The sequence below is a fragment of the Oryctolagus cuniculus genome, chromosome 8 (assembly GCF_051225735.1).
Source record: "Oryctolagus cuniculus isolate XC-2025 breed Fujian yellow rabbit chromosome 8, ASM5122573v1, whole genome shotgun sequence".
NCBI lineage: Eukaryota > Metazoa > Chordata > Mammalia > Lagomorpha > Leporidae > Oryctolagus > Oryctolagus cuniculus.
In genome coordinates, this window is record NC_142874.1 from 42,396,146 (window position 1) to 42,421,699 (window position 25,554).

Sequence of the window (25,554 nt, forward strand, 5' to 3'; positions counted from 1 at the left end):
CACCATTTTCCGTGGACTTTTTAACGTACCCCTTGTATTTTTATTTATATGCTTTAACAACGGCAGCCTAGCAGTTTCTGGTACAGAATAGGCAACCAAATGTGTATTGAATGACAGATTTTTTTAACCATTTTTGAGCTTTTTAAAAAAATTTTGATTACCCTGTAGCACTTGTCCATTTTTATGGAGTACAGAGCATTATTTCAACTTGTGCATCATAGCTGATCAAACCAGGCAACTGGGCTTTCCGCCTCCTTATCTTGCCTTTGTGTTTGGAGCCTGCCAGGTGCTCTCTTCCAGTTCTTCCCACAGAACACCAGACAGCCTTGCGCGCTGTGGGTGCCCCCGTCCCCCGCTGTGGAGCACTTGAACTTGTTACTTCTGTCTCACTGAGTTGGCACCCACTGTCCAACCTCCTCCCAGCTCTCTCCCCTACCCTGCTGCGTCCCTGGTCATCACTCTTCTAGTTCAGATGGGCTTTTTTTTTTAAGCTCCACCTCTGGAGAGGACATGCCGTACCCGTGTATCTGTGTCTTGCTTATTTCATGTTACATGATGTCCCATTGCATTCGCTTTGCTGCGGGAGTGATTACTCGTCATCCTCCATAGGCAGCTGCTCGGAGAAGTGCGTATCCAGAGAGCTCACGTGAGAACTCCGCTTTCCAGTGATGGTTAGGTGTGGCCAGGTGTCTTCTGGCGCTTCAGACAGAGGTGCTGGTGCCAGGTGCGGGCTGCTGCTGCACCTTCTCCACACCTCTGTGGCCGCAGCATCCGCGGTGCAGTCATTATCTGTCAGTGAATATCGTTGAACATCGCGAGGGCAAGGGCTGTGGCATCCTCTGTGTTCCATTCTCCCTGACGAGCACGGCAGCAGTGCTGACAGCCACGTCTTGGCTCTGCGAGTCAGTCCAGGGCACTTCTGAGCCTGAAGCTTCCTTCCAGTGAGCTGTTTTCCCCAGGCTGATATCCCAGACTGAACTGTGGTCGTACACATCTCCTCCCCACCCCACCCCCACCCCAGCCCCTGTCAAGACTGCTTGGATATCCGGCCCACTTGAGCTGATTACCAAGCCTGCAGGTGGATTATACAGGTGATGGATCCGGCTGCTCAGCCTCAAAAACCTCAGGTACCCTCTCGGTGGCATGTGGCCACCTGGACAAAGGCCAGCCCTTCGGGTGGTGTGTGATGAACAGGGTTTCCTGACTGTTTCTTTACTCCAGTCTGATTTTAGAGAAGTCACTGAATGTAACATTAAAGGTTCGCTTCACGTATCGGCCTTATCCGTAAGAGAAGTCAGAGAACCCTCAGACTCACCTCTCGGCACAGCCGTTTCTGCTCCAGGCTGCAGAGGGCAGCTGTGCGGGGTTGTTGCATTCCGCCTTGACGTGTGAGGGCGGACATGTTTACATTTGTGTTTGTGTCCGTCTTCATTCCTGGCTCCTTCACGGTGCCACACCAAGGTAGACCCTGTGTTAGCATTTGGTAGGGGTGGCGAACGAGTAAGTGTGTGATTTCTCAGTTAAAGGCCCTGTTCAGGGAAACCCACTTTTGTTAGCATCTTTAGTAGCAGGTAGAGACAAGAACAAAGATACTTTAAAAGGTGTGATTTTTTTTTTTTTTTTTTTTTTTTTTTGGCTTTCAAGAGTTTATGTGTAGCTCCTTCAAAAAGTTCATGGAGAAATGAAGTTAGAAGTTCTTTTGGTACAAAATAATTTTGAAATCTATGTATAGTGTTTTCATACTATGCATTTTCCCATGAGCTTTTTAAAGACCGCTTGTATGTGGAGAGGCCCCTACAGGTAACCAAGCCCCCGGCAGGTCATTCTAGAGATGCGTAGTGTACGATGGGAACCCAGAGCAGGTTGTAAGTAACTCGGTTGAGACAAAAAGGGGAAGCTTCAAGAAGGAAGCTGTTTCTTAGCTGTTTTTTTAAAGGACTTATCTTTTGATACCTCATAAACCTTATTTTTATCACTTGCAGATAATGTATTAGCTCATTAGTGCTTTGTTTTTCAAAGGGGCTAGTACTTGACATGTCCAGGATAAGAATAAGACAAGAAAGGACTGGCAAGAGAATGACTCAGACAAATTATTTTCCTGAAATGAGGCAGCCTGAGCCCTTTATGACTTTGTAATCATTGGAAGCTGAGTTACTCATAACACAACCAAAAATGATATGGTCGTGGTTTTTCCTGCCTTCATCAGAAACACAACAGATTGCTGAGAAGGGCAGATGCACAAATCTAATGAACCATCTTTCAATTTAAAGAGTGCCCAGGAGTATTCATTAAATAAATAGCAGTGGTGGAGGTGTGCTTCACAGAGCTTCAGCTCCATGCTGCAAGCCTTAGGAAAGCTTATTAAATTAAGCATCATGCACATGCCCCCCCCACACACACACCTAACACACAAATACTGAGAAGCTTCAGAATTTAACCCTAGTCTGGAATTTATCTTGGCATTTTATTGTTCAGTAGCCACCGGATTATGTATTTTTTAAATTTTATTTATTTTCGTTTTTATTTGAAACAGAGACCAAGATGGATGGAGAGCGAGCTTCTATCCACTGGTTCACTCCCCAAATGGCTGCAACATACAGGGCTAGGGCAGGTTAAAGCCAGGCTCCAGAACTCAGTCTGGGTCTCCCACCTTGGCAACAGGGAGTCAAGCAGTTGAGCTGTCAGCTGCCATCTCTCGGGGGCACAGTAGCAAGAAGCTGGATCAGAAGAGGAGCTGCGCTCCACTGGGGCTCAGGATCCCCGCCTCCTGAGCAGCAGCGCTACTGCTGTACCACGTGCCCACCCTGAGCTGTGTATTTTTTTTTTTTTTTTTGACAGGCAGAGTGGACAGTGAGAGAGACAGAGAGAAAGGTCTTCCTTTTTGCCATTGGTTCACCCTCCAATGGCCGATGCGGCCAGTCCACTGTCATGATCCCAAGGCAGGAGCCAGGTGCTTCTCCTGGTCTCCCATGGGGTGCAGGGCCCAAGGACTTGGGCCATCCTCCACTGCCTTCCCGGGCCAGAGCAGAGAGCTGGACTGGAAGAGGAGCAACCAGGACAGAATCAAGCACCCCGACCGGGACTAGAACCTGGGATGCCGGCACCGCAGGCAGAGGATTAACCTATTGAGCCGCGGCGCCGGCCAAGCTATGTATTTTTAACATGACCATTGATATTGATAGCACTGCACACTCCAGGGTCTACTGTAATAGCTGGCATGCAGTAGGTATTCAGCAGCTGGATGAGGGCATGAACGGGACACCATTTAGTGCCCATGAAAATCCTGGTAGAACTCATGACCCTGAGAAAAGCATCCCTGTTTCCAGAGGCCAGATATATAAACCGCTCTTTGACAACTCAGCGGATCGTAAGATAGTACCTGTTTTGTTGATCTCTGAACAAGAAAACCCGAAATGCCACCGCACGTACTGTGACCATATGCAAGTCATTGGTCTAACTCTTAAATTCTGAACTGGTTTCTTTGGGCATTAAATCAAATCTACTTTCTGATTTTTTCTCCTAGGCCCTCCTGATAATGCTCTCACAAAAGAAAACTCGTGTTACTGTTTTTCCTCTGGCCATAATAAATGACTTGGCTCACCTGAAACTTCAACCTCTTTAGCTAATCTTGCTTCCTTATCTTATGTCAAATTGCCTTGCTTTCTGACTTCATTTGCAAAGATTAAGGAATAGAAATGTGGAGGCTAAGACCCAGGTATTAGGACTCTGAAAAATGAGAGATTCTAATATCATAATGAGTCTGTCTCTGAGCCAGTGTGCCCCAGAGTAATTATCAGAATGATCAGGATTATGTGCGTGTGCATTTTTCTTTCTTTTTTTAAGAAAAGACTTGCGATGGAGAGACAAACAGAGCTGCCATCTGCTGGCTCATTCCCCAAACGCCTGTTACGGTCTGCACTGGACCAGGACCAAAGCCAGTACCCGGGAACTCAATCCACGTCTCTCACATGGGTGGCAGGGCCCCAGCTACTTGAGCCATTATCTGCCACCTTCCAGGGTCTGCGTTAGCAGGAAGCTGGAATCAGGCTCAAGTACTCTGGTGTAGGATGCAGGCATCTCAAGTACTAGGCTACACCCACCCCTGTGACTCCTGTGAGTGTATTTTTCTTTGCAAAATTTTCCCAGGCCAATTTCTGATTTTTTTTTTTTTAGATTTATTTATTCATTTGAAAGGCAGAGTTACAGAGAGAGATCTGCTATCCGCTAGTTCACTCCCGAAATGGCCGCAATGACTGGGGCTAGGCCAGGCTGAAGCCAGGAGCCAGGAGCTTCTGGGTCTCCCACCATCCTCTGCTGCCTTCCCAGGCACATTAGCAGGGAGCGGGATCAGAAGTGGAGCAGCCGGGACACAAACCGGCAGCCATCTGGCATGCCAGCACTGCAGCATGGCTTAACCCTCTGCACCACAGCGCCACCCCCAGGCCAGCTTCTGTGGAGGCATCTCTTCCTAACCTCCATGCCTTACTTTAGTCAGGAGGTGCAGAGTAAGTGTGGCCATCTGCCTAAGCAGCACTGAAGAGGCTGCTTGCTCACGGCTCACTCCGCAGCAGGCAGCTGGTACTTTAGATTCATCCTCATTGCAGCCCTCTGCTGCACATCCTGGCGCTCTCCCCTCTGACAGGCGAGGAAACAAAACCGCTTTGGTTAAGGAACTTGCCAAGCCTGTGTTGGAGCCAGGTCCCACCCAGGCTGAGGTCAGGGCCCAGGCTCCTTATTCCTAAGTCCCGCGACCTGCTTGCTTATAAATCGAGTGACAGTGCCAAGCAGGAATTAGGATTTTAGTTAGTTGCTGTTTGGGATCGCTTTTGTTTCATTAGCAGAGAAAAGAGGAGTTTTTGTGTCCATGCTTTTACGCAGGTCCACTAATGTTTCATCAGGCTCGGTCACGGGATGTAGGCTCCTTTAAAAATTTTGACCACTCCTGAAGGTTTGGGGTTTGGAAGGTTCCAGACTTCCTGCAAAAAAAAAAAAAAAAAAGCTGCTGTCTAGTGAATATGGGGAAACCAGTCAGCCCCAACGAGAAGCAGAAATCGTGTCTTGTTTTCCAAGTGGAAAAATTAAGTCAGAAAAATAATGTGAGCCGTCCTGTGCAGGTTTTATTTATGCGTTTCTTCAACCTTCCACCGGAGGTACTCGGCTCCCCTTGTCGCAGTCCTTGCAGAGTGTACCACAGAGGCGGGGTTTGTGGGGTGCTCCGCCTGGGGCTGCCTGTCATTCAGCCTGGCGCATGGTAGGCGCTTGGTGCAGCCCAGCTGGGCGCTCCCAGGGCAGCAGGCTGTGTGTGAAGTTAGCAAATGGAAAGATGCGACTCATCTTGCACTCCACCCCCCACCCCTTAGAGTTTCTGGAGGGCTGGTCATGCCTGTCACAGTGCCCTGTGCCCCAGCGGAGGCACTGCAGCTCCGCCAGGTTGCTCTTAACTTCCGAAGCAGCCCCACAGGGAAATGGGTCGCAGCGCTGACAGAGGGACAGGCTCCATTCCGTCCTGCCCCAGACACTTTGGAACTGGGAGGGCTGTACAAGGGCAGCCCGAGCTGTTGATGCCCCTTCGTGGAAGAGGAGGAGATGGCTCACCGGCCCTAAAGATGGCAGACACTACAGAGTCTTCACTGAATCTTTTAAAATTGGCCTTGCAGAGTCCCAGGAATAGGAATACGCTGGCAGGGCAGAGAGCAGTGACAGCAAGCCGTGTACCGACGCAGTTCATCTGGGGCCGCACGGCAGGATTTTGGGGAAATGCAGTGGCCCCAGGCAGAGTGTGTATAGGTCAGTGTGGCTGTGACTCGGGAACCCATGGCCCGTGTGCCGCACGAGTGTGCCTGCTCTCTATCAGCCTCGAGACGTGGCGTCTCACCTGAACAGCTTCATTTTCTCCAGCCGGCTCTCCCCCATCCGAAGGCCTCTGTTTCTGACATCCCGGAAAAGGTTAAGGTGTCTCCAAGGGACAGAGAGACAGAAAAGCTCTCAGGACTACCATTGGCTGTTAAACGGATTGCTGTTTGCGAGTTTGATGCTATGTCCCTAGTAAGGAAGAAATGGCCAGCTTTGCTTTCTGGACGAACTGCCTATAAAATAATGATAAATAGCTATGTGTCCCATATGTAGTACTCCTGTAAAGCTAATAGTTTGAAGTGGTATCGGACACCGTATTGACTGGCTCGAGGCAGCACTCACCTTCCAACCACTGTTGAAGGAAAATCCATTTGGTCAACATTGTCACGCACCATATTTCAGCTCCATGCAGCTTTCAAAATTGATTTTATTTTTCATTTTATAAATTGTATCCAGTGCTTGCCGGCTTGAGGGTGCTTGGACAGTTACTCTACACATTGGAAAAAAAATGACCGATGTTTTGTGGTGGTAAAGCTGAATAAAAAGGTGCATCTTCTAACTCCAGCCCTGCACCGCCAGCAGCCCCTTTGTTTCAGATGCAGGTGGCAAGAGGCTGATCCCTGGGGAGGGAGCCTTATGGCCCCCTCCGGAACCTGCCTATTATGGAGAAAACACAGGAAGGAGAGAGTGCTCAGCCTCAGGGACCTGGGAGGGATTCCGTCCCAAACCATCCCCAAACCCAATTTCCTGTTTGTGCAACAATTTCCCATTTCTGGGCAAATAAAACATGTGATTTCCGGTTTCAGGCAGGTTTTGGGGGGAGATGAGCGAATCCACGGCGCCCTTCAGCCTCATTGCTGTCAGCGGCTGGTACACCGCGGTGGTTTTAAGGCCACTGAAATGTGTCCCTTAACAACCAGTGGCCTTCTTGACGAGCCGCTTCCTGTGTCCCACAGTTGCCCATACTGTCTTTTTACCATGCCGTCAGCTTCTCTTAGCTTAATTAGGTGCGCTTTGATTATTCAAGGGAAAATCTTACTCCTGAATTGGTTTTCCCCAACACCCCTCCTAGAGTTAGTGCATCTTAGAGAATGTAAACTCATTTTCACATTATTCTCAATGCTCCTTGCATGGAACCGGTGGCCGGGGGGGGGGGTTGCATTCAAGAGAAGTACGAGAGTGCTTCCTGGAAACAATGCAAGTGAAACTGTCAGACGTTCTCCTGTTCAGGGCCTCCCGAGCCGGCTGAGAACAGGACTCCGGGGTGGAAATTGTGGGGAGCTAAGCTGAACCCTGGGCCTCTAGCTGTGCGCCCTGAGCGCAGGCTGCAGAGCCTACCCACAGGACTGTGCATCGGTGGCAGGGCCGCTGTAGGTGGCAGTGACGAGGCGGGCTCCGGATGCACGTGGAGGGCCGCGCCTCCTCGCCAGCCTCACGCTGCCGGTGCACTCCCCTCGGCTCCTCCACGGAAGAGTCCTCTCTCAATGGGTGATTGTCCTGCCCACAGGAGCACGGCTGGAAGGTTTTCCCGGCGCATCTGTTTCCATGAAAAGCAGCGGGGCCCAGTCACATCACAGCCCTGAGCCCCACTGAACCTGCCCTCTGTAATGTCGCCCTAATTTCCGCCTCCTGGCCCAAACCCGTTGTTCTCCAGACCTCTTTACTGCACCTCCACCCCCAAAACTAGCATTTGGTATGGTTTCTTAGGGCCCTTTTTGTAGTATAGGCGTGGGGTTTGAGTTCTGGTTTTCTCGCTTTGCAAGGAGTGAATGCGCAGGAATGCCCAGGAACAAGAGCATGGCGCCCCCTGCCCCCCCTCCCCCCGCTGTCCCTCCACCTCCGTCAGTATGCAGGTGGCAGCCCCTTCTGTAGCCTGCACAGCAGCTCAGCCACTGCTCCCCGCACCCCTGCCGCGTGGAGGAGGACACACTTCTAATTTGTGCCACGTTGCCACCTGAGAGGGCACTGCCCTGTTGAAACCACCGCGGCTCAGGGTGCAGATGCGGGGCCGCCTCTGTTGTCGCTGTTCTCCCTCAGGTGTGGCCTGCCTGGTTAGGTTTAAGCCCGCTGTGGAGTGACCCGTATTGAACATGCTCACCCCCAGAGCTGTATGAGAAGTCACAGGCTCTGTCTTGATATGTCAGGAGGCATTTGAGAACTGTGCAGGCTCAGGGGAGCTCTGGCCACCTTCTGATCCCCGGGAGCCCAGTGTGGCACAGGCAGTATGTGTTGCCACTGTCTTCCTGGCTGGCCTGAGGACAGATGTGTGTGTGGTGCCACCGCTGAGGGACACATGGCATAGGTGTACGTTAGAAAAAGCAGAAGGTATGGGGCCGAGGCTGTGGCATAGCGGGTAAAAGCCACCACCCACAGGGCCGGCATCCCATGTGTGTGCCAGTTCTTAGTCCCGGCTTCCCCACTTGCGATCCATCTCTCTGCTATGGCCTGGGAAAGCAGTGGAAGATGGCCCAAATCCTCAGGCCCCTGCACCCACATGGGAGACCCGGAAGAAGCTCCTGGCTCCTGGCTTCAGATCGGTACAGCTCCCACCGTTTTGGCCATATGGGGAGTAGACCAGTGGATGGAAGACCTCTCTCTGCCTCTCCCTCTCCTTCTCCTTCTCTGTAACTCTGCTTTTTGAATAAATAAATAAATCTTTAAAAAAAGCAGAAGATGAACCAGCCATTTTCTCCTAATTTCTAAGCTAATTGCAGAGCCTTTGCCACATCTTTCTTTATGATTTATTTATTTTATTTCAAAGGGAAAATTACAGAGAAAGAGGGAGAGAGAGAGAGTGCGACCACTCGCTTCCATCCATTGGTTCACTTCCCAAAGAGCCACAATGGCCAGGGCCAGGCCAAGCTGAAGCCAGGAACCAGGAGCTTCATCTGTCTCCCACAGTGGGTAGCAGGGACCCAAGCACTTCAGCCGTCTTCTGATGCCTTCCCAAGCTGGAAGTGGAGCAGCCGGAACACGAACCAGTGCCTGTTTAGAATGCCAGCATCGCAGGCAGTGGCAGCGTGGGCCCTGCAGCATCTTTAATATGGGTGACAGCTGGCAGCTGGCAGATAAAACAATGGAGATGGAAGGTACCGTATTTTCATGAGCTCCCTGCCCGATAGGTGCTCACTGTCAGTCCCCAGGAAGGCGGTGGGGAGGCCGTTGCACAGGTTTAATTCAAATGTAAACTGCAGAGGTGTGAATCCTGGCGCTTCTACCCTCTTGCGCTGTGACCTCAAGCGAGTCAGTGCTTCAATGTCCTCACCTGTCAAAGAGCAGCTTAAGGGAATGTAGCTCAGAGGCGTGTCAGTGGGGTTGGACGAGTTTGTGGAGAGAGTGCCTAGCTCATCTGTAACCACTGCCTTTCTACAACATTATTATCATCATTATTAGCAGCGGCAGCCACGGCCGTGTGCAGCTGCCCACCCCGTGTCCAGCAGGTGTGCAGTCGGTGCCACTGGGAGCCTTCCACCAGCTCAGGATGGCTCAGCCAGAGTCCCTGGTAGCTGCCAGGGCGCTCCCGGCCACCTGTTGCTCACCTTGGGTCACCTGTGCTCCTTTTTCTTCCAAGCATACCACTGGGCAGCCGTCACCGTCGGCTTGCAAACATAGCCCAGCCTCACTTGGGGCCTCTTGTCAGGGTTCCAGGGCGTGTGACTGCGAACACGAATTGCAGGTGCGAAATCGGCCTTCGTCCCCTGCCAGCTGGACGGTTTCGTCAACTTTACCGTCTCCAAGGGCAGAATGCTGAGGTGGGGCTGCTCCCAGGGCCCCACGCGGGCTCAATTGAGGTCCCATCCCAGAGCCGGCGACGTAGGCCAGGTGATCCCTCTGCTTTGCCTCCCGCCAGCGTGGATCAGCTGACAAATCCATTAGTAATTGAGGGTTCCTGTTAGCATCTACGAAGCTGACCTGGCATTGACTCCGAGTGTAATTGAATGCTTTGGGAAATTTGATTAAAATATGAAAAAGCTGCTTCCTGGTCATGGAGCCATAAGACTGGGGTTATCCCAAAGACAAGACCAGTTGTCCCCGCTGCGTTAGCGGGCTCGGAAGGGACAATTACAGTCGGCAGCAGCCGAGAGAGGCAGTCGCCGGGTGCCGAGACCTGCCGCGTGTAGGATGGATCAGTCCTCAGCGGAACGCTCGCTCGCTCACTGTTCTTGTGGAGGAGGGCATCGAGGCCCCCCAATGCAATGGCTCTCGCGCGTCACTCTCGCCAGGATTTTTATGTAAGGGAATTACCGGTCCACTGTTTTTCTGAGAAACCCAGATGGCTGCTCTGACAGGTTCAGCAGAGACTTCTGAGAGCTGCGCCAAGCTTATTAGCGTTTGCCAGTCTCATGGAAAAACTCACTAGAAAACGAGACTCTGTGTGTGTGTGTATGTGTTTCCCCCTGCAAAAAGCAGGCCTGTGCTTGGAGGAGCCGGCGCAGCCAGCGCGTGGGCAGCTCTCATTGATCCATCATTCCCTGGGCGGCAGCAGCAGCTCGGCTTCCTCCGGCCCCACCCCATCGCACACGCACGTCGGCTTTCAATTGTGGATGGAAACCATGTGTCCCCTGGCGGAGTACGCAGTCCCAGCTCGGAGAGGCCTCAGCACAGCGCTGACACGAAAAGACAAACAGGAATCTGACTTGCTGAGGGATCCGTCCAATAAGAGAGCCACCCACGGGGAGAGGAGTGGAAATTCATCACGTCCCAGCAGCTCAGGCACACCTGCACGTTCAAGTGCATTGTTTCTAGGTGGATTGAGAAAACCTCACCTTGGCACAGCGCAGAGCGCTCCTCCTGTGGCTCACGTCACGTGCGGGCCAGCCTGTCTCGGTGAGAACAAAGGGAATCCTGCCCGGATTTCGATTTTCCACCTGCCTGCTGACTTACGTACCGTTGTGGAAGTTTGAAGACTTCTCCGGGCCAGCACCTCGACGCAGCTGGTAAAGCCACCGCCTGCGACTCTGGCATCCTATACGGGTGCTTTCTCGAGTCCCAGCTGCTCCACTTCTGATCCAGCTCCCTGCTAATGCACCTGGGAAAGCAGCAGAAGATGGCCCCAATGTTTGGGCTCCTGCACCCACATGGGAGACCTAGAAGAAGCTCCTGGCTTTGGTGTGGCCCCGTGCTGTTGTGGCCATTTGGGGAGTGAACCAGTGGATCAAAGATTTCTTTCTCTCCCTCTCTATCTCCGTCTCTTCCTCTCTCTAATTCTTTCAAACACATAAATAAATCTTAAAAAAAAAAAAAAAAAGGGCCGGCAGTGGCTCAATAGGCTAATCCTCCACCTAGCAGCGCCAGCACACTGGGTTCTAATCCCGGTTGGGGCAACGGATTCTGTCCCGGTTGCCCCTCTTCCAGGCCAGCTCTCTGCTGTGGCCAGGGAGTGCAGTGGAGGATGGCCCAAGTGCTTGGGCCCTGCACCCCAATGGGAGACCAAGAGAAGCACCTAGCTCCTACCTTTGGATCGGCACGGTGCGCCGGCCGCGGCGGCCATTGGAGGGTGAACCAACGGCAAAGGAAGACCTTTCTCTCTGTCTCTCTCTCTCACTGTCCACTCTGTCAAAAAAAAAAAAAGACTTCCCCATAAGACTTCCCCTCTCGTTGCCCGGACCCAGGCTTTCTCTGCAGTCAGTCTGCGGTTGCCGTAGCGGCCTTTGCCCTGTTCTAGCAAGAGTGGAATAATAGCACTGGCTTGAAAGGAGATTCGAGATGATTATGAGATTGTGCAGTAGACTTGTCACCAGAGAATTTATCTGTGACGAAAAGTGTATGGATTTATTGTTATGGAATTTCTCCTTTAGTGACTACGTGCCTGAGTACATATTACAGCTGTTACAGTAGCGAAACCTTGAGAGCACTTTTGTAATAAGGATGTCTGGTTTCTTCTGAGATTCTTATTTTTCTGGAAAGTTCTTTTGGCTAACGAAGGGTCTCTTGACCGGGGGGGGGGGGGGGGGGGGGCTTAGCTGCAGTGTGAACTGGAATATTTCAAGGAGAGTAGTTTGAGTAGATTGCAGCAGGTGAGGGAAGTCTGCTAATTAAAATTGTACCCTCTGCATTTGGCAACCACCGCCTCCCCACGCGTGTGGCACAAGTTCCATTCCTTAACAGAAATCCTCAGGGAGGACTCAGCGGAATGTCTTGGTTCTGCGACATTGGCCCGAGCCGGCATTGGCCACAGTATGTGATTGATGAGCGCCTCAGGTCACTGGTAGGCAGCACCACTGGAATTGCAGTGTTTGACGGTGAACATGGCACCCGTGTGCCTTTCACAGGCGTTCGCAGTGACGGGAGACGTTGCATCTATTCACCTTGGCCCAGCCCTGACTCAGCAAGAGCGGAAGCCAGGCCCATGGAGCTGATGGGCGCGGGTGGCCAGAGGTGTGTTCGTGAGACAGTCAGCTGGCTGTTTGCACGAGCAGAACCGGAGGCCAGCTGCTCCCTCCATGTGTGGCTGGCCTAATCGGGGCGTGTGCGCCTGTGTTCTCCCTTTGGAAAACATTCCAGAACCATTCCCGTCTACCTCTGGGGGTGCTCTGATGATGAATACAGCTTCAGTCCACTTCTGATTTTTCCAGAGGTGGACTATTCTCTTGGTTCCTTCTATCTTGACACTCAGCAGAGGACAAGACAGAAAAGGGACCAGCCTTAAACTTAGGCTTGGTGTCGCAGGCCAGGTTTGCAGCTCCAGGATAAAGACTGCGGCCCAGCCCCGAGGGCAGAGGGTGTGCGGGGACTGGTGGACCTCACTGCCCTCTGGCCATCAAGGTCAAGGCCTCTGAACTGGCTCGTCGCCCTGAGCAGATGCCATGTGAACGCACAGTGGCCGTAGTAGAAGCAGCACGCCTGCCCTTTCGGGGACGTGATGAGAATTTTCTGGTGCCCTCTGAGCGTGTGGCAGAGAGTGGCTGTCTCAGAAGAAGCAAAGGGGGACATTGCAGAATTGCTGATCTTTCATTTTGAGGGGAGTTTTTATGTAATTCTTTATTTTTTTTTCCTTTTTTAACAGAATGAAGTTGGCCTACTGGAGTTCTTCCAAAATGTGATAAAAGAAACTAGGGCAGAGCCAAAAAAGGTGGTGAGCTGGGTCCTCAACACTTTCCTGGGCTATTTAAAGCAGCAGAACCTTGCAGTCAGCGAGAGGTGAGAGTGCTGGGATTTCTGTCCGCCTTCATCGTTGCCCCTGGGTCCGGGAGCCGCCGAGAGAGGGCGGGGCCCGTTTTCTGCTCCCCCAGACACAACAAACGTCCCCTGTGAACTCCAGGTTCTAAAAATGTTCTCCAGCGCATCTGACAACGCATTTGTGTGTTGGAGGCTCTGACGCTGCACTGCGGCCTTTGTCCTGTGCCGAGGGGCTGGCGGCTTAAAGAGGAATAAGACGAGGAGTCTGGGAACTTGCGGGGATTCGTTCCCGAGACAACAGGCAGGCACCTCGGCCTGCCCCGTGCTGCTGGAGGCAGACGACCCGACCGGGCCGGGGATGGCCAGGCTCCCCACCACGCGCCAGCCCGGGGAGGGGATGCTGGGGCCAAGCCTTGGGGAGCGAGCGCAGGCCAGCCAGAGCCTGCGGGGTGCCAAGGCAGGCGAGCAGGACGGGAGGGGCCACATCGCAGAGGTGGGGCAGGGGGGCACTGGAGTACCGGGGGGCTTTATCAACAACCCTGGAAGCTCAGGATCCCAGGTTGGCCCCAGCTTCACGCTGAGGGAACTTGGAGTTCCTGAGTGAGGCTGGCAGCCTGAGTGGCATGTGCTGACCTCCCACCACCCCGGGGTCCCCGATGGAGGGGCCGGCCGAACTGTCCCTTCCTGGCTTGTCGGTGTCCTCACGTGCTGGCGGAGAGAGAGTCCTGAGTCTCTTCCTGCAAGGGCAGCCTCAGCCTGATGAGGTCTAGACCTAATCCCCTGCCCGAGGCCCCACCTCCTGGACCCTCACGTCACAGGGGCGGCCTTCAGCCCGTGTATTTCTTGGGGACACAGACACTCAGCCATCACAGGGCAGGGCAGACTAGAGGCCAGAAGGCGGTTGGGGCCATCTCACAGGGGTGCCGGGGAGACATGTCTGGGCCTGAGCCGCGGCGGCCGCGCACCTGCAGGGAGGTGGGGCAGGCTGATGGCAGTCCTCCCAGCCGCCGTGGCTGGTGGGTTTCCTGCCTGGGCAGCGAGGTGAATGGAGGAGAGTCTTGTTCAGCGCAGAGGCGCCACAGCGAGGCTGCAGTACATAGGCAGGTGGGCCGGGCGGGTGGCTGCCGTTCTCTGAGCAGCAGCCCGGCCCAGCAGAGGTGGCACGGAGACAGGCATTTACTATGTGAGGTTCCAAAAGGTCGTTGACTTCAAGAGCGAGCTGTGCTCGGAGTCAGCTGTGTGCCCCTGGGTCTTGGTGTGACCACATGAACACGTGTGGCATCTGTGGCCCCCGACTGCCCTCCCAGCTGTGAGCTGTCACTCAAACCCCCTCTACACCCAGCACTGTGGCCACTCAGTGAAGGCGCAGTCTCTGGAGAGGGTGTGGAGGGGACACAGAAGGCTGGAACGGGAGGGAGGGACTGGGTGACACCCAGGGAAAGGGGACGGCGCTGTGTGGAAGTGGCAGAGAGCCAGCAATGCGGGAACAGGAGGAATGTGGCTGGCAGGAGCCGGAGGTGAAGACGGCTCAAAGGAGGCTGACTGTATACACGGGCACAGCTGAGGGGTGAGGCTGACTGTACACACGGGCACAGCTGAGGGGTGTGGCTGACTGTATACACGGGCACAGCTGAGGGGTGAGGCTGACTGTACACACGGGCACAGCTGAGGGGTGAGGCTGACTGTACACACGGGCACAGCTGAGGGGTGAGGCTGACTGTACACACGGGCACAGCTGGGAGGTGAGGCTGACTGTACACACGGGCACAGCTGGGCGGTGAGGCTGACTGTACACACGGGCACAGCTGGGAGGTGAGGCTGACTGTATACACGGGCACAGCTGGGCGGTGAGGCTGACTGTACACACGGGCACAGCTGGGAGGTGAGGATGGCTATACACGGGCACAGCTGGGCGGTGCGGCCGGGTATGTGGCTGGGTACATGATGGGCCTCAGCTGGGAGCCTGTGGGATGGGTTCCCAGTGGCCTGCAGTGCGTGTATGGGATTGAACAGGACCTGGTCCCAGCTCCCGAGATACTGTCGGTCTCCTAGGGCACTAGCGTGCGCATGGTGTTTGAACTGAAGGCAGGAAGGCCTGCTCCCTGCTCCAGAGCTGTGCTCAGTGCGGTGGGAGCAGACAGGGGGAGGCTGTGTTAGCCTCAGTAACCCACAAAGCTGTTTGAGCCTCAGGAGAAAACAGAAGTCTCTTAGCTTTCAGCATACGTGTTTTCGTATTGTTGGTGATAATTCACGGAGCTGCTGAACGTGGGCTTAGGAACTGCGTTAGGAGCCTTCAGGTTCAGCTCTTTGACCTGGCTGAGGACAGCGACTCGGTGAGAGACAGGCGACCCGCCTCGTGCGGCACAGCTGCGTGGACTGGACGCCCCGGGCCCCGCTCTCAGGTCACGTTGCTCTGCAGGATGAGCTGTGAAGTCAGGGCTTTGCTAACAGCCGCCGTGGCGGTCTCTGAAGGAGCTGAGGGGTGAATTAACCTGTTGTGTCAACTTGGAGCCCTTGGTGTTTACCCAGACATTCCTAAGCACCAGAGGTCTAGGAAGCCGGGGGGTACCCGGTTCTCAACACGGGAGCACTGACTGCTTCAGAGTCGAGGAGAGCGGGAGCTCAGCCGCCGCCGGGTCCCAGCTTACAGAGAACCGACCACGAGGCAAAGCCACGCCGTGGCCGCCGTGCTCCCGCGTCGCGCAGGGATGCTTAGCTGGGCTGGACACGGCAGCCTGACTCGCAGGGCCGCCGTCTCCTGGGCTTGGGGCCAGTGGCTGCCCCGCCAGCCGCAGGCCCCTGTGCTACCCTGGCGAGGAACAGATGCACATTCCTCCTTCAAGACCCCTCAGCAGGGTGGCATTTAAAGGGCCCAGGCACGAAAGCATGTGTGGAACTTGGCTTTTTAGTTATTTTGAAGGCATTGGCTTTAAGAGGCCTTTTTTTTTTTTTTTTTAAAGCTCATTCTACATTACTAACAGCTTTGATTAGGGAGCGTGCAGATTCCCTGGCTGGGGGTCCTGTGGGGACATCAGCAAGTGCAGCTGCCCCACTGGGCCTTGGAGCTCCGAGGGCACTGGTGCTGACACGAAGATGAGCCCAGCAGTGTGACGTGTGGGTTAGCCCCCGTGTGCTAGAAGCCCACGGAGCCTGGCGTGGCCGCAGCCACAGCCACATGAGAAATGGTGGCACTGGGAGTGTGGTGCCGGGGGTGACGTCAGTGAAGGTTTTGATCACTAGGCTTTGATGATACGGGTCGAGATCCCATATCCAAAATGCTGGAGAGCAGGAGGGTTTCAGATCTTGGATTTGGAACAGATTTAGCGGGCATCCCTAATCCGAACATCTGAAATCCAAAATGCTCGTTGATATGGAACTCCCTGGACTCCAACATGATGCTCAAAAGGCTTGGGATTGGGGGAGCCTTTCAGATTTGGGGCTTCTGGATGTGTAGTGGACATTTAAGGAGGACAGGTGCTCACTTTGCCGCCCCATGACCAGAGCGCAGGGCTGTGGTCGGTCAGGGTAGTGAGTGGGGTGATGGCCGGGAGCCGGCTGTGAAGAGGAGCTTGGGTGAGAATAAGGGCTGGCGGCTGTGCTGTGGGGGCCTCTGGCCTGTTTCGGTGCAGCCCGTGGATAGCTGCATTTTCCCCTCGGTGTAGCAGAGACCGTGTGCAGCTCACAAGGCCTTGTAGCTGTCGGGTGCTTTCCAGAAGTTCTCCCCCGGTTCAGAACACGTTTGGGTGCGGGGTCGGGGGCCTCTCGGGAGCAGAGTGGTGGCAGCCCTGGGCCCAGGCGCACCCTGAGGAGCAGGAGGAGGTTCTGGAGGTCCAGGTGGGAGGGGTCTCACGGGGCTGTGCGTGCAGCAGACTAGGGAACGCCAAGCGTCTGTGCACGGGTCAGGGCTGCACGGGACAGGCTGGAAGGCAGAGGCCTTTGCTTGCGGGGGAAGATGGGAGCCACCTGGGAAGCTGGGCAGGAGCAGGAGCGGAGGGTCCAAGGCTGAGGGTGTGGCGCTTGTGAAGTGTGACAGTGAAGCCGCCACAGCAGAGGTGAGCCTCAGAGGAGGACGCGTGGGAGTGCAAAGGGAAGGGGTTCCGGCACAGCGCGCTTTGATGGAAGAGGCCGAAGGCACCCGTGGAAGCCTTGGAGCTTGCCCAGGCTGATGTCCTTACAGAGTGGGAGGTGAGGGTGGGTGCTGGGTGGTCTGAACAGCTGCTCAGTACTCCAGGAATCTGTGAGATGAACAGGAGCAGCAGGTGCCCCCCGGAGGGTCAGGACCCAGTGTCTCCCTCCAGGGACGGCTGGTGTCAACACAGGCAGAGAGGGAGGCTTGGGGCCTGAAGTCTGCGGGGGTGGGGTGGAGAGGGGCAGCAGGTTTCACTGGGGGAGGGGAGGGGGGGGAAGAGATGGGGATGGAAGGGAAGAAGTAGGGAGGGGAAGGGAGGTTCAGGCCGGGTCCTGTTGCAGAAATGTCGGCACGTATGCTTAGGAAGTACAAGCTGGAAATGGGAGTTGTGATCCCAGAAGGAAACTTGAAGATTGCAATGATCCCACTGCTCTCCCCACCCCCAGCCCCCTCCATAACAGGCTGGCCTGGGGCAGTTGGAGGAAGAGAGGCAGGTGCACACAGCTTAAGCCTGCGGCGTCAAGCGCTTTGGGGGAGACACAGTCCCTGTCTGGAATCCAGCGTTCTCTGACGGCAGCACGTGTGTAGCGTGTGCCTCTGCTGCCGCCAGGTCTCCGATCGGATGGTTTTGTTTACTTGACAGCCCGGGGGTCTCTGGTGGTTGGGGTGACAGAAGCGCCTGTCACCCTCCCCATGCTTGGCCCTGGCGTATCCGCGATCCGTGTGCGCGGTATGCCAGAAAGCCCTGTCGGTGGCGGAAATCCCGCGACACAAACAGCACTCATTTTTTTGGCAAGCATTGTGGGCACACAGAGGGGACCAGGAATCCCAGGGGGCGAGAGATGTCACAGGACGTCGACGGCCTGATGAGTGAAGTCAGGTGAACGTTTCCACGGCGAAGAGTTTTCAGTTATATCTTCCTCTGCCCCTCCGCACTCCCGTGTCCTTTATGTCACTGCTGTGATCTGAATGTGTCACGTTCAAGTCCTGAGCCCGAAGTCGGGGTCTAGCAGGTGGGGCCTTCAGGGGGTGGTTAGGTCCCCTCCCTGACATGCGCACACGGAGAGCAGGCCCCCCTGCCGGGGACGGGGCCCTCCCAGCACCCTCTGCCGGCGCCCAGAGCGTGGACGAGCAGCCTCCAGAGCTGTGACAGCTCGGGTTCTGCTGTCTGTGCCGTTGTCACAGCAGCCCCGGCGTGCTGGGACAGCCTGGACTCCCGGGCCTGCTCGAGAAATCCAGGCGGCCCTCGGTGCTCTCCGTGGGCCCGCACACAGCCAGTGCTGTGGAACTGGCCGTCGCATTTCGGACTTGAGAGTGTCCGAGCGACCCAGGCTCTGGGAAGAACCTGGGTGCTCGTGCCCTGGCCGTACAGATGGCAGGCTGGGAAGGACCCTGGTTCACGTCACAGCCTTCCACCCCGCTTCCTTCCCAGAGTTCATTAGCGTGCCTCTCAGGTGTCCTGAGTGCCGGGTTATAATGCCAGGCGCTCGGAAGCCTTTTACCCATACCCTGGGCCACGCAACACCTCAGCCGGCCATTCTGTAGGACCGCGCCTGGCCCCACCACCCGGCTGCCTGGGAATCCATGGAAATTGGCAGAAGGGGCCGAGCTGCAGTTTCTTTATTATTAGTTAAGAGCTTCCAAAGAAAGCCAGGGGAGCCAAGACTTCAAGAGAAGGTGTTTTCAAGTGGCAGTGAGCCTTCCAGAGCCTTCACTTACCCAGACTCCCCGGCGTGCTATTTGTAAGTCACCCCTGTCTGTTCACAGCCAGGCCCCTGGCGACCCCAGACAGGTGGCGGTCGCTGGCCTGGCTCTGTGGGTTCACAGCTAGGAAAGTGGTCAGGTTGAGTGGAATTCGCTTGTGTCTTTCAGTCGCGTGGGCGTTTGCCTCGCCCACTGCCCCGAAGGGTAGTTAGGACCGCTTGCCCCCTGCCCTTTTAGATCATGGGGTCTTGGTAAATAAGGTACACATACCATGGATCCTCGACCCCTCTGTGTCCCTGAGGGCTCTGTGGTTGCGGAGGACAGAGCATGGAGGAGGGGCTGAGGACGGATGAAGACGTGGCCAGTGGCCAGCACCGTCCCCGACAGAAAATCTCTTACAGTGAGAAGGAATTGCTGTTTGCATAGAAACACCGCCCCCACCCCCCACCCCCGCCAGAAGCTGGCTGGGTCAGCTCTTTTGTTTCAGGCAATTTTTAGGCTGATCTTTCAATCACAAATATTTCGTTAATGAGTTTTTTTCCCTGTTCTTCTTCATGGCTCAGGAATTTTGTAGCCCCTGCTTTTAATTTTTTTTTTTTTTTTTTTTTAATGGAGCCAGGACTCAAACCCAGGTACTCTGACATGGAATGTGGGTGGGTTTTTTTGTTTTTGTTTTTTAAGATGTATTTATCTATTTGAAAGAGTTACAGAGAGATCTTCCATCTGCTGGTTCATTCCCCAAATGGCTGCAACAGACAGGACTGGGCTAGACTGAAGCCGGGAGCCAGGAGCTTCTTCCAGGTCTCCCACGTGGGTGCAGGGATCCAAGTACATGAGCCATCTTTTGCTGCTTTCCTGGGCCATTAGCAGGGATCTGGATTGGAAGTGGAGCCGCCCAGACACAAACAGGCACCCATTTGGGATGCCGGTATTGCAGGCGGCAGCTTTACCCACGACGCCACAGCGCCGGCCCCAGTCCCTGCTTTTTCTGACTGACTGCCCTGAGCAGTTGTCTGTTGCTACTTCTGCCTAACAGCCATTAGTGTTGCAGGTCAAATAAAGAAAAAACAGTGCTAGTCGCAAAAATTTGGTAGATCCTAAAATACAAAATAGCTAGCGAGAGGGCAGTCGGCCTGCCGTTTCCTCCCTGGGAGTGGGTCCAGTTATGTAGACCTGCAGGTGGACAGCTTTGGTCTGGAGGGACCACTAACGGGCCCCTGCCGTTATGAAATGTCAGCTTCTCTTCTCTCCTTTTTTGGGGGCCGCTAGTCCTGTCCCACCTTCTGCCCTGGCTGAGCTTCTCGACCTGCTGCACACCCACGCCATTTCGTCAGCAGCAGCTAAACAGGTAAGCCTGCGCGAGGCGCCTCTGCCCACCCAGCTGTTTGTTGGCTGTGAGACCCAGATGCCATCGCAGGGTGACCTCTGTCACTCAGTGTGACGTGCTGGCGGGCGTGCTTTTATGCTTCTTGGCTAATCGGGGAGGATCGCTGTTGTGTGGCTCTGCCCTGTCAAAGCTGGGGCCGCCAGACTCCACGCAGGCTGCCGGCCAGTCCCAGGGCTGCCTCTGTCCCTCAGGCTGCCCTCAGCAGGGAGAGCCCGGGGGATGGGGGTGCACTTAGTGGATAAATGTCGCAGCCGTCCCTGGCGTGTGGTCACTCCCACTGCAGACTCCCCCAGCAGTGCGAGGTGGCTGAGGTTCCCATGTTCAGAAAACCCTTCCTGGTCAGTACGCAGGACCGCAGGGCACACCTGGGTGGAGCCACCGCCGAAAGCTCGCCGTCCTGCTACGGGTGCCTTTGCATCTGATGGTCACACGCACCCACAGGCGGGAAAGGTTACCCATAGGGCGTTGCACTGTGACCCTGGACAGGGCACCTGCTCAAGGCGCCCCTCCCCCGGGCTCAGAGATACAAATGTGTAAGGCTGGCCTCACGGCCGCAGGAGGATTGGAAAAAACAAATACCTAGGAGCCAGAGCGCTGTAGCATTTACAGTGAAACAGGAAAAAACCACTCCTGATTCCTACCCGCCCTGCCCCACCAAAAAGAAAAAACAAACAGAAAACTCTGTAGGCCTAGTGCAGTGAATAGCATCGTTCTGGTCCTAAGATGTGGAAAATGCTGGAAGACGCTGGCGCTAGGGCATTCCGTCAGCTTCGGGTGTGCGCGCACCCTGGCGTGGCGCGTCTGTCTGCCTAGGGTTTGTTTTTCCTCCTCGTTTTTTCCTGGGAGAAAATCCCGGAGTTTCTGGGGAAGAACTAGTGCAGAGGAACGTAAAGGTACTTTCCTAAGTGCCTGCCCCCCACCCCACGGCGGACCCCACTCCCGGCTCCTGTGTGGTGAGCGGGAGAAAGACTTTCAAACAGGAAGTGGCAACGTTTGGGTTTTTCTAGGTTTCTTTTTTAAGCATCCAGTGCACTGGTGGCGTAGCTCACAGCGAGGAGCGCCCGCTCCCTCGTGGGTGTGCTTCTGCTAGAAAAGCCCCGCATAAGAACCAGCACCGTGGGGCCCGCTTCCTCAGACGTGCTCGGGTCTGGTGGCTGGGGATGTGGTGCTGCCATTTTGCCAGTGGGAAAACACGCAGCGGTAGCGGTTGACAGGCCAGCCAGGAGCCGCCTGCAAGGGTAAAGGCAGCAGGCCCGGTTACTCTCCATTCTCTGCCCGCCCCCCCCCCCCCAGTGTGTCCCCAGTCCTTCACCAAAATGTCACCTCGAGTGATTAGTTCTGTGGACACAAGACAGATCCATCACCGGCCCTGCGATTGCTATGGGCAGGAGTCCTGGGAGCGAGGATCAGCCCCCGCCTCCCACAGCCCCCTCCCTGTGCAGGACGCTGAGCGGGGGGCGCCCGGCTGGCCCCGGAGCCCTCCTGTCCTTGGTGCTGAGGTCTCAGCGTCGGGAGACCCAGGTCTGTCTGCCTCCACCTACAGCAGCTTCGTCCTGAGCTTCCGCAGAGCAGGGGTTGGGGGACAGGCAGCCAGGCGCCCCGGCCTGCGGACACCCGGCTGGGCGCTCTGCAAGTCTGCGCTTGTGCAGGGGCGGCGTGAGCTTCACCTGCTGCTGCTGCCCTGCCTCGCCTACAGGTGTTTGAGGAGCTGTGGAAGAGCCCGGGGAAGCCGCCTGCGCAGATCGTCTCGGAGAAGCAGCTGGGACTGCTGCAGGATCGGGAGGCCCTGGAAGAGCTGTGCCGCGCCACGCTGGACGGACACCCCCAAGTGGTAGGGGCGGGCAGGCGGGGGCCCCTGCTGCTGCGGCCACAGGCGCCCTGTTCCGTCAGCAGTCCCCTCCCTGCCTCTGCCAGCTTTGTAGTACAGGACATGGGGGAGTTACAACTGCTTTTCCTGTAGGAGAAATTCTACCCCCAGTGAGTCCTGAGCTCACTGAATCCAGGCCTCAACCTTGGCACCCATGTGGCATTTGGCTGCACTCCCCAAGGAGCCCCCATGCTAACCCAGCAGGCGTAGGTGCACAGGGCAGAGCCAGGAAAACACCTGAGCTTCCGGCCTGCAGAAGTGGGAAGAAAGGAGAGGAAGAGGATTTGCATACGCTGCAGAGCCCTTGCTGTGGTTGTCCAGGGCCGCTTGTCAGTGGGGGACATTGCCTGCGTCGCGTTCAGAGCAGCCCCCTCCCTGGCAGCTTGCTGGGGCACCAGCAGCTCCGCAGAGAGCTCTTGATAAGGAGAATGAGCCTGCCGGGCCTGCCGTCTCCATCTTGCCGCTGCCTCATGTCTGCAGCGACGGACAAAGACTGCAAAAGGCGGCTGTGTGCTCTGGTGGTTCATGGGAGGGGGATTCGGGTCTTGCTGGTGGGAGTGGCAAGCTGTGGTCAGACTCTGGGATTCTCCTGGGTGACCCAGCCCAGCCCAGTGGTGCTTGGAGAGGAGCCTGCGAGCCTGACGCCCCCACCCGCCCTCCATGTGCAGCGTAGCTTTTAGGTGCGAGTGCTTCATGGCTCACCTCTGAAACTGTGTCTGTCCTTGCAGGTGAGGGACGTGAAGGGGGGAAACCCCAGAGCTATAAATAAGCTCATCGGGCTGGTCCGGAAAGCCACGCAGGGCCGAGCAGAGCCCGCCCTGATCAAGCAGATCCTGGAGAAGCAGCTGTCCTCGCCAGCACCCTGAGCCCTTGGGGCCGACAGAACGGAGCGGGCGTCCCCGCACTTGGAGCTGGTGTCTCGGCGTCTTCAGAGCAGCAGCCACACCCGTGTGCGTCGGCGACACTGCAGCGGTGGCTTAGATACTGCACACACTGCTGCTGTGAGCGGCCCCTCACCAGGCACGCGGTTCCTGCTGCCAGCAGCGGTGAGCACAGACGGTCACCTGGACGCGGTTTGTTTAGACCTCAAAGATTATGGAAGAAAACGCAGCAGCACCCCCTAGCGTAGCGTAGACTGCGTTTGTTTGGAGAGGTGCCCAGGGGGTAGGAGGGAGGGCGGGAAGCGGTAGCGTCCACAGAGCCCGGAAGGCACGGGCCGAGAATGAATGAATGGTTTTGGACACCAGATGTCTTCAAATACCTTTACTGAATAAAATATATACTGCTGTATCACATACAAAATTGACTTACACTTCAGAGATGTGCAGCTCATGACCCCCGCCCCAAGCCTCAGCCGGAACAGCTGTGACAGCACACTGCTTGTTCTACTCGGGGAGAAGAGAGCTGGGAAACAGACACTGGACCCGATGATAAGATAATCGCAATGCAGCTGGCCTGTGCCCTGGCCTCAGACAGGAGTCCTCGGGCACGCCCGCACCCACTGGTTCACCATGCGCGTCCATCCCCTCGCCGCTCAGTGTTGAAGACCAGCTTTGCAAATGCTGGTTTCAGAAAGGCTTGTCAAAGTGATTGTAGCAGGACACAGGACCTTGGGAGGCCTGCTTCTCAGCCTGCTGAGGATGGTGGAAACACCCCTGGCGGCAGCTGGCGAGCTGGGGGAAGTAGACCTCCCCACCGCCCACCAGCCTCTGGCTCCCAAGTGTGCACACGAGCTCAGGCCTCCCTCACCCTGTGAGTAAGTGCCCTCGCTAACTCTGCTTTCTCGGCTGGGTCAAAGGAAACCAGCTGTGGCAAGCACAACGAGTGATTTAGAACTGGAAGCCAGCATGTTCCCTCCCCGAGGAAGCCACGTGCCCCACGTTCTGCTGGGGGACCCGTTCCCTCCCCTCCCCGTGAGCCTCTGCGATACACACGGGTGGGCAGAGAGGGGTCTGAGCTGCACTCTGGCAGGATCTGTATTAGGTCAGAATTACTACAGTTTGGTTTTGTGTTATGAACCCCATTTTCATCACAAATTCTAGCTTCTAGATCATCGAACCCACTGAAGGATCTTTCCAGGTCATTTCAAGTCAAGGGCGGGCTTAATGGGAGTGTATCCAGATAAACAGTTTACCAAAACCGTGATGTCAGTGAAAACTTTTTCATGGACTGATTATTCCTAGAGAAAATGCCAGCATGAAAACATCTATTTTTACAAGGCTAATTCTCCTCCAGCTCTACCAATGGCCTGTTGTCTTGAACGTCAACTTCCAGAATCCTGAAAACCAGATTTTCTGTGGCTATTGCTGCTACCAGGACAAAAAGGGAGGCAGAGCTCTGATCATCTGATTGGAACCTGATTGGATATTACACAAGCTTAGACCCTAAGGGCTCCGCCCAGGGGGGTCCTGCGCCTAAGGACCAGGCTCGTCTGCCGTTGTACACAGGGTGCGTGAGTGTGGGTGCTCCTCTGTTTACTGTTCAGCGGGAGAGACTAAAATGAGGCCACTGTCAGCCTGCACTGCAGTCCACACAGCTAGGGTGGGTGTCTGAAGCCAAGGCTGTCTGCGAGGGGACTGTGCTCCCCACAGCGGCCTGAACCAGCTCGGCCTGGTAGGGCCCACACATGTGTTCTGTTGCTTGAGGCAGAGGTTGGTGGGTTCCAGTGGGAAGGTGAGCCCCAGCACGGAGGAAGTCTCCAGTAAGAGTTCACTCACTTCATGAAACTACCGGGTGGGGTTCTGTGCTCACAACTGCCAGACTTAATTTCTGGGTCACTTGGGCTGAGAAATTAGTTTTGTCTCTGACCTGACTTATTCATCAAGGTGAACATCTGTCTGTCTCCAGGTGTAGGTGGAAAAAAGTTGGCATTCTTGCACCAGGGTAAGGATGTTCCCACTGAGCCGCTCCTCCTCTCCCCATTTTCCTGGTAATCATTGCCCACCTGGAAGAACACCATGACATTTTTGAAAGAATACACCTCCTCTCAGCTTCAAATTGGACAATTCCGTTTTAGCTTACGACCATGACCTACAGCTTACATTGTATTTTCACTTCAATTGAATTTAGCTATATCATAGCGACTGTTGGGGAAGAAAAAAACACTACATCTAACCGACTGGAAGGCCTTGTTATTTCCCCGTGAGCACGGGGGCTGCAGCGTGGCTGTGAGCAGAGCTGGCCCTGGATTGCGAGGTGCACCGTGGCTCGCTGCAGCCCTCTCGTGCCGCCTCCCTTACTGAGACCACCGACGCCACATTCCGTCAAGCATTTGCAGGGCAAGAAGGGCCATGTGCCCCCTGCCCCAGGGGATCGTCAGCAGGCACACTAAGATGACTGCTGCAGCCTCGGCCCCAGGGAATTATCTGGCCCAGGAGCTTCCGTGGCCTCTGTCAGCTTCTGAAGTGATGCGCTGACTCTAACACTCTCCAGAAGATGCTGAAATACACACACTCAGGTGGAATCCTACTGACAGTCTCCTCACCTGGGTAGGTA

General features: G+C 55.3%; 1 protein-coding gene across 8 annotated transcripts in view; it reads left to right on the forward strand.

Annotated features, from left to right (window-relative positions):
- Positions 1-23,361, forward strand: part of GATB (glutamyl-tRNA amidotransferase subunit B) — an 87,266-nt gene extending 63,905 nt beyond the window's left edge. For all 8 annotated transcript variants that reach the window (XR_016211883.1, XM_002716908.6, XM_089302357.1 and 5 more), the window contains 4 exons: positions 12,860-12,993; positions 20,075-20,153; positions 21,889-22,023; positions 22,788-23,361. Coding sequence is in view for 7 of the 8 variants with exons in the window: in XM_002716908.6 (XP_002716954.2) it covers positions 12,860-12,993; positions 20,075-20,153; positions 21,889-22,023; positions 22,788-22,925 (486 nt within the window). In the remaining variant the exon portion in view is untranslated. The remainder of the gene's footprint in view (positions 1-12,859; positions 12,994-20,074; positions 20,154-21,888; positions 22,024-22,787) is intronic.
- Positions 23,362-25,554: the final 2,193 nt, after the last annotated feature.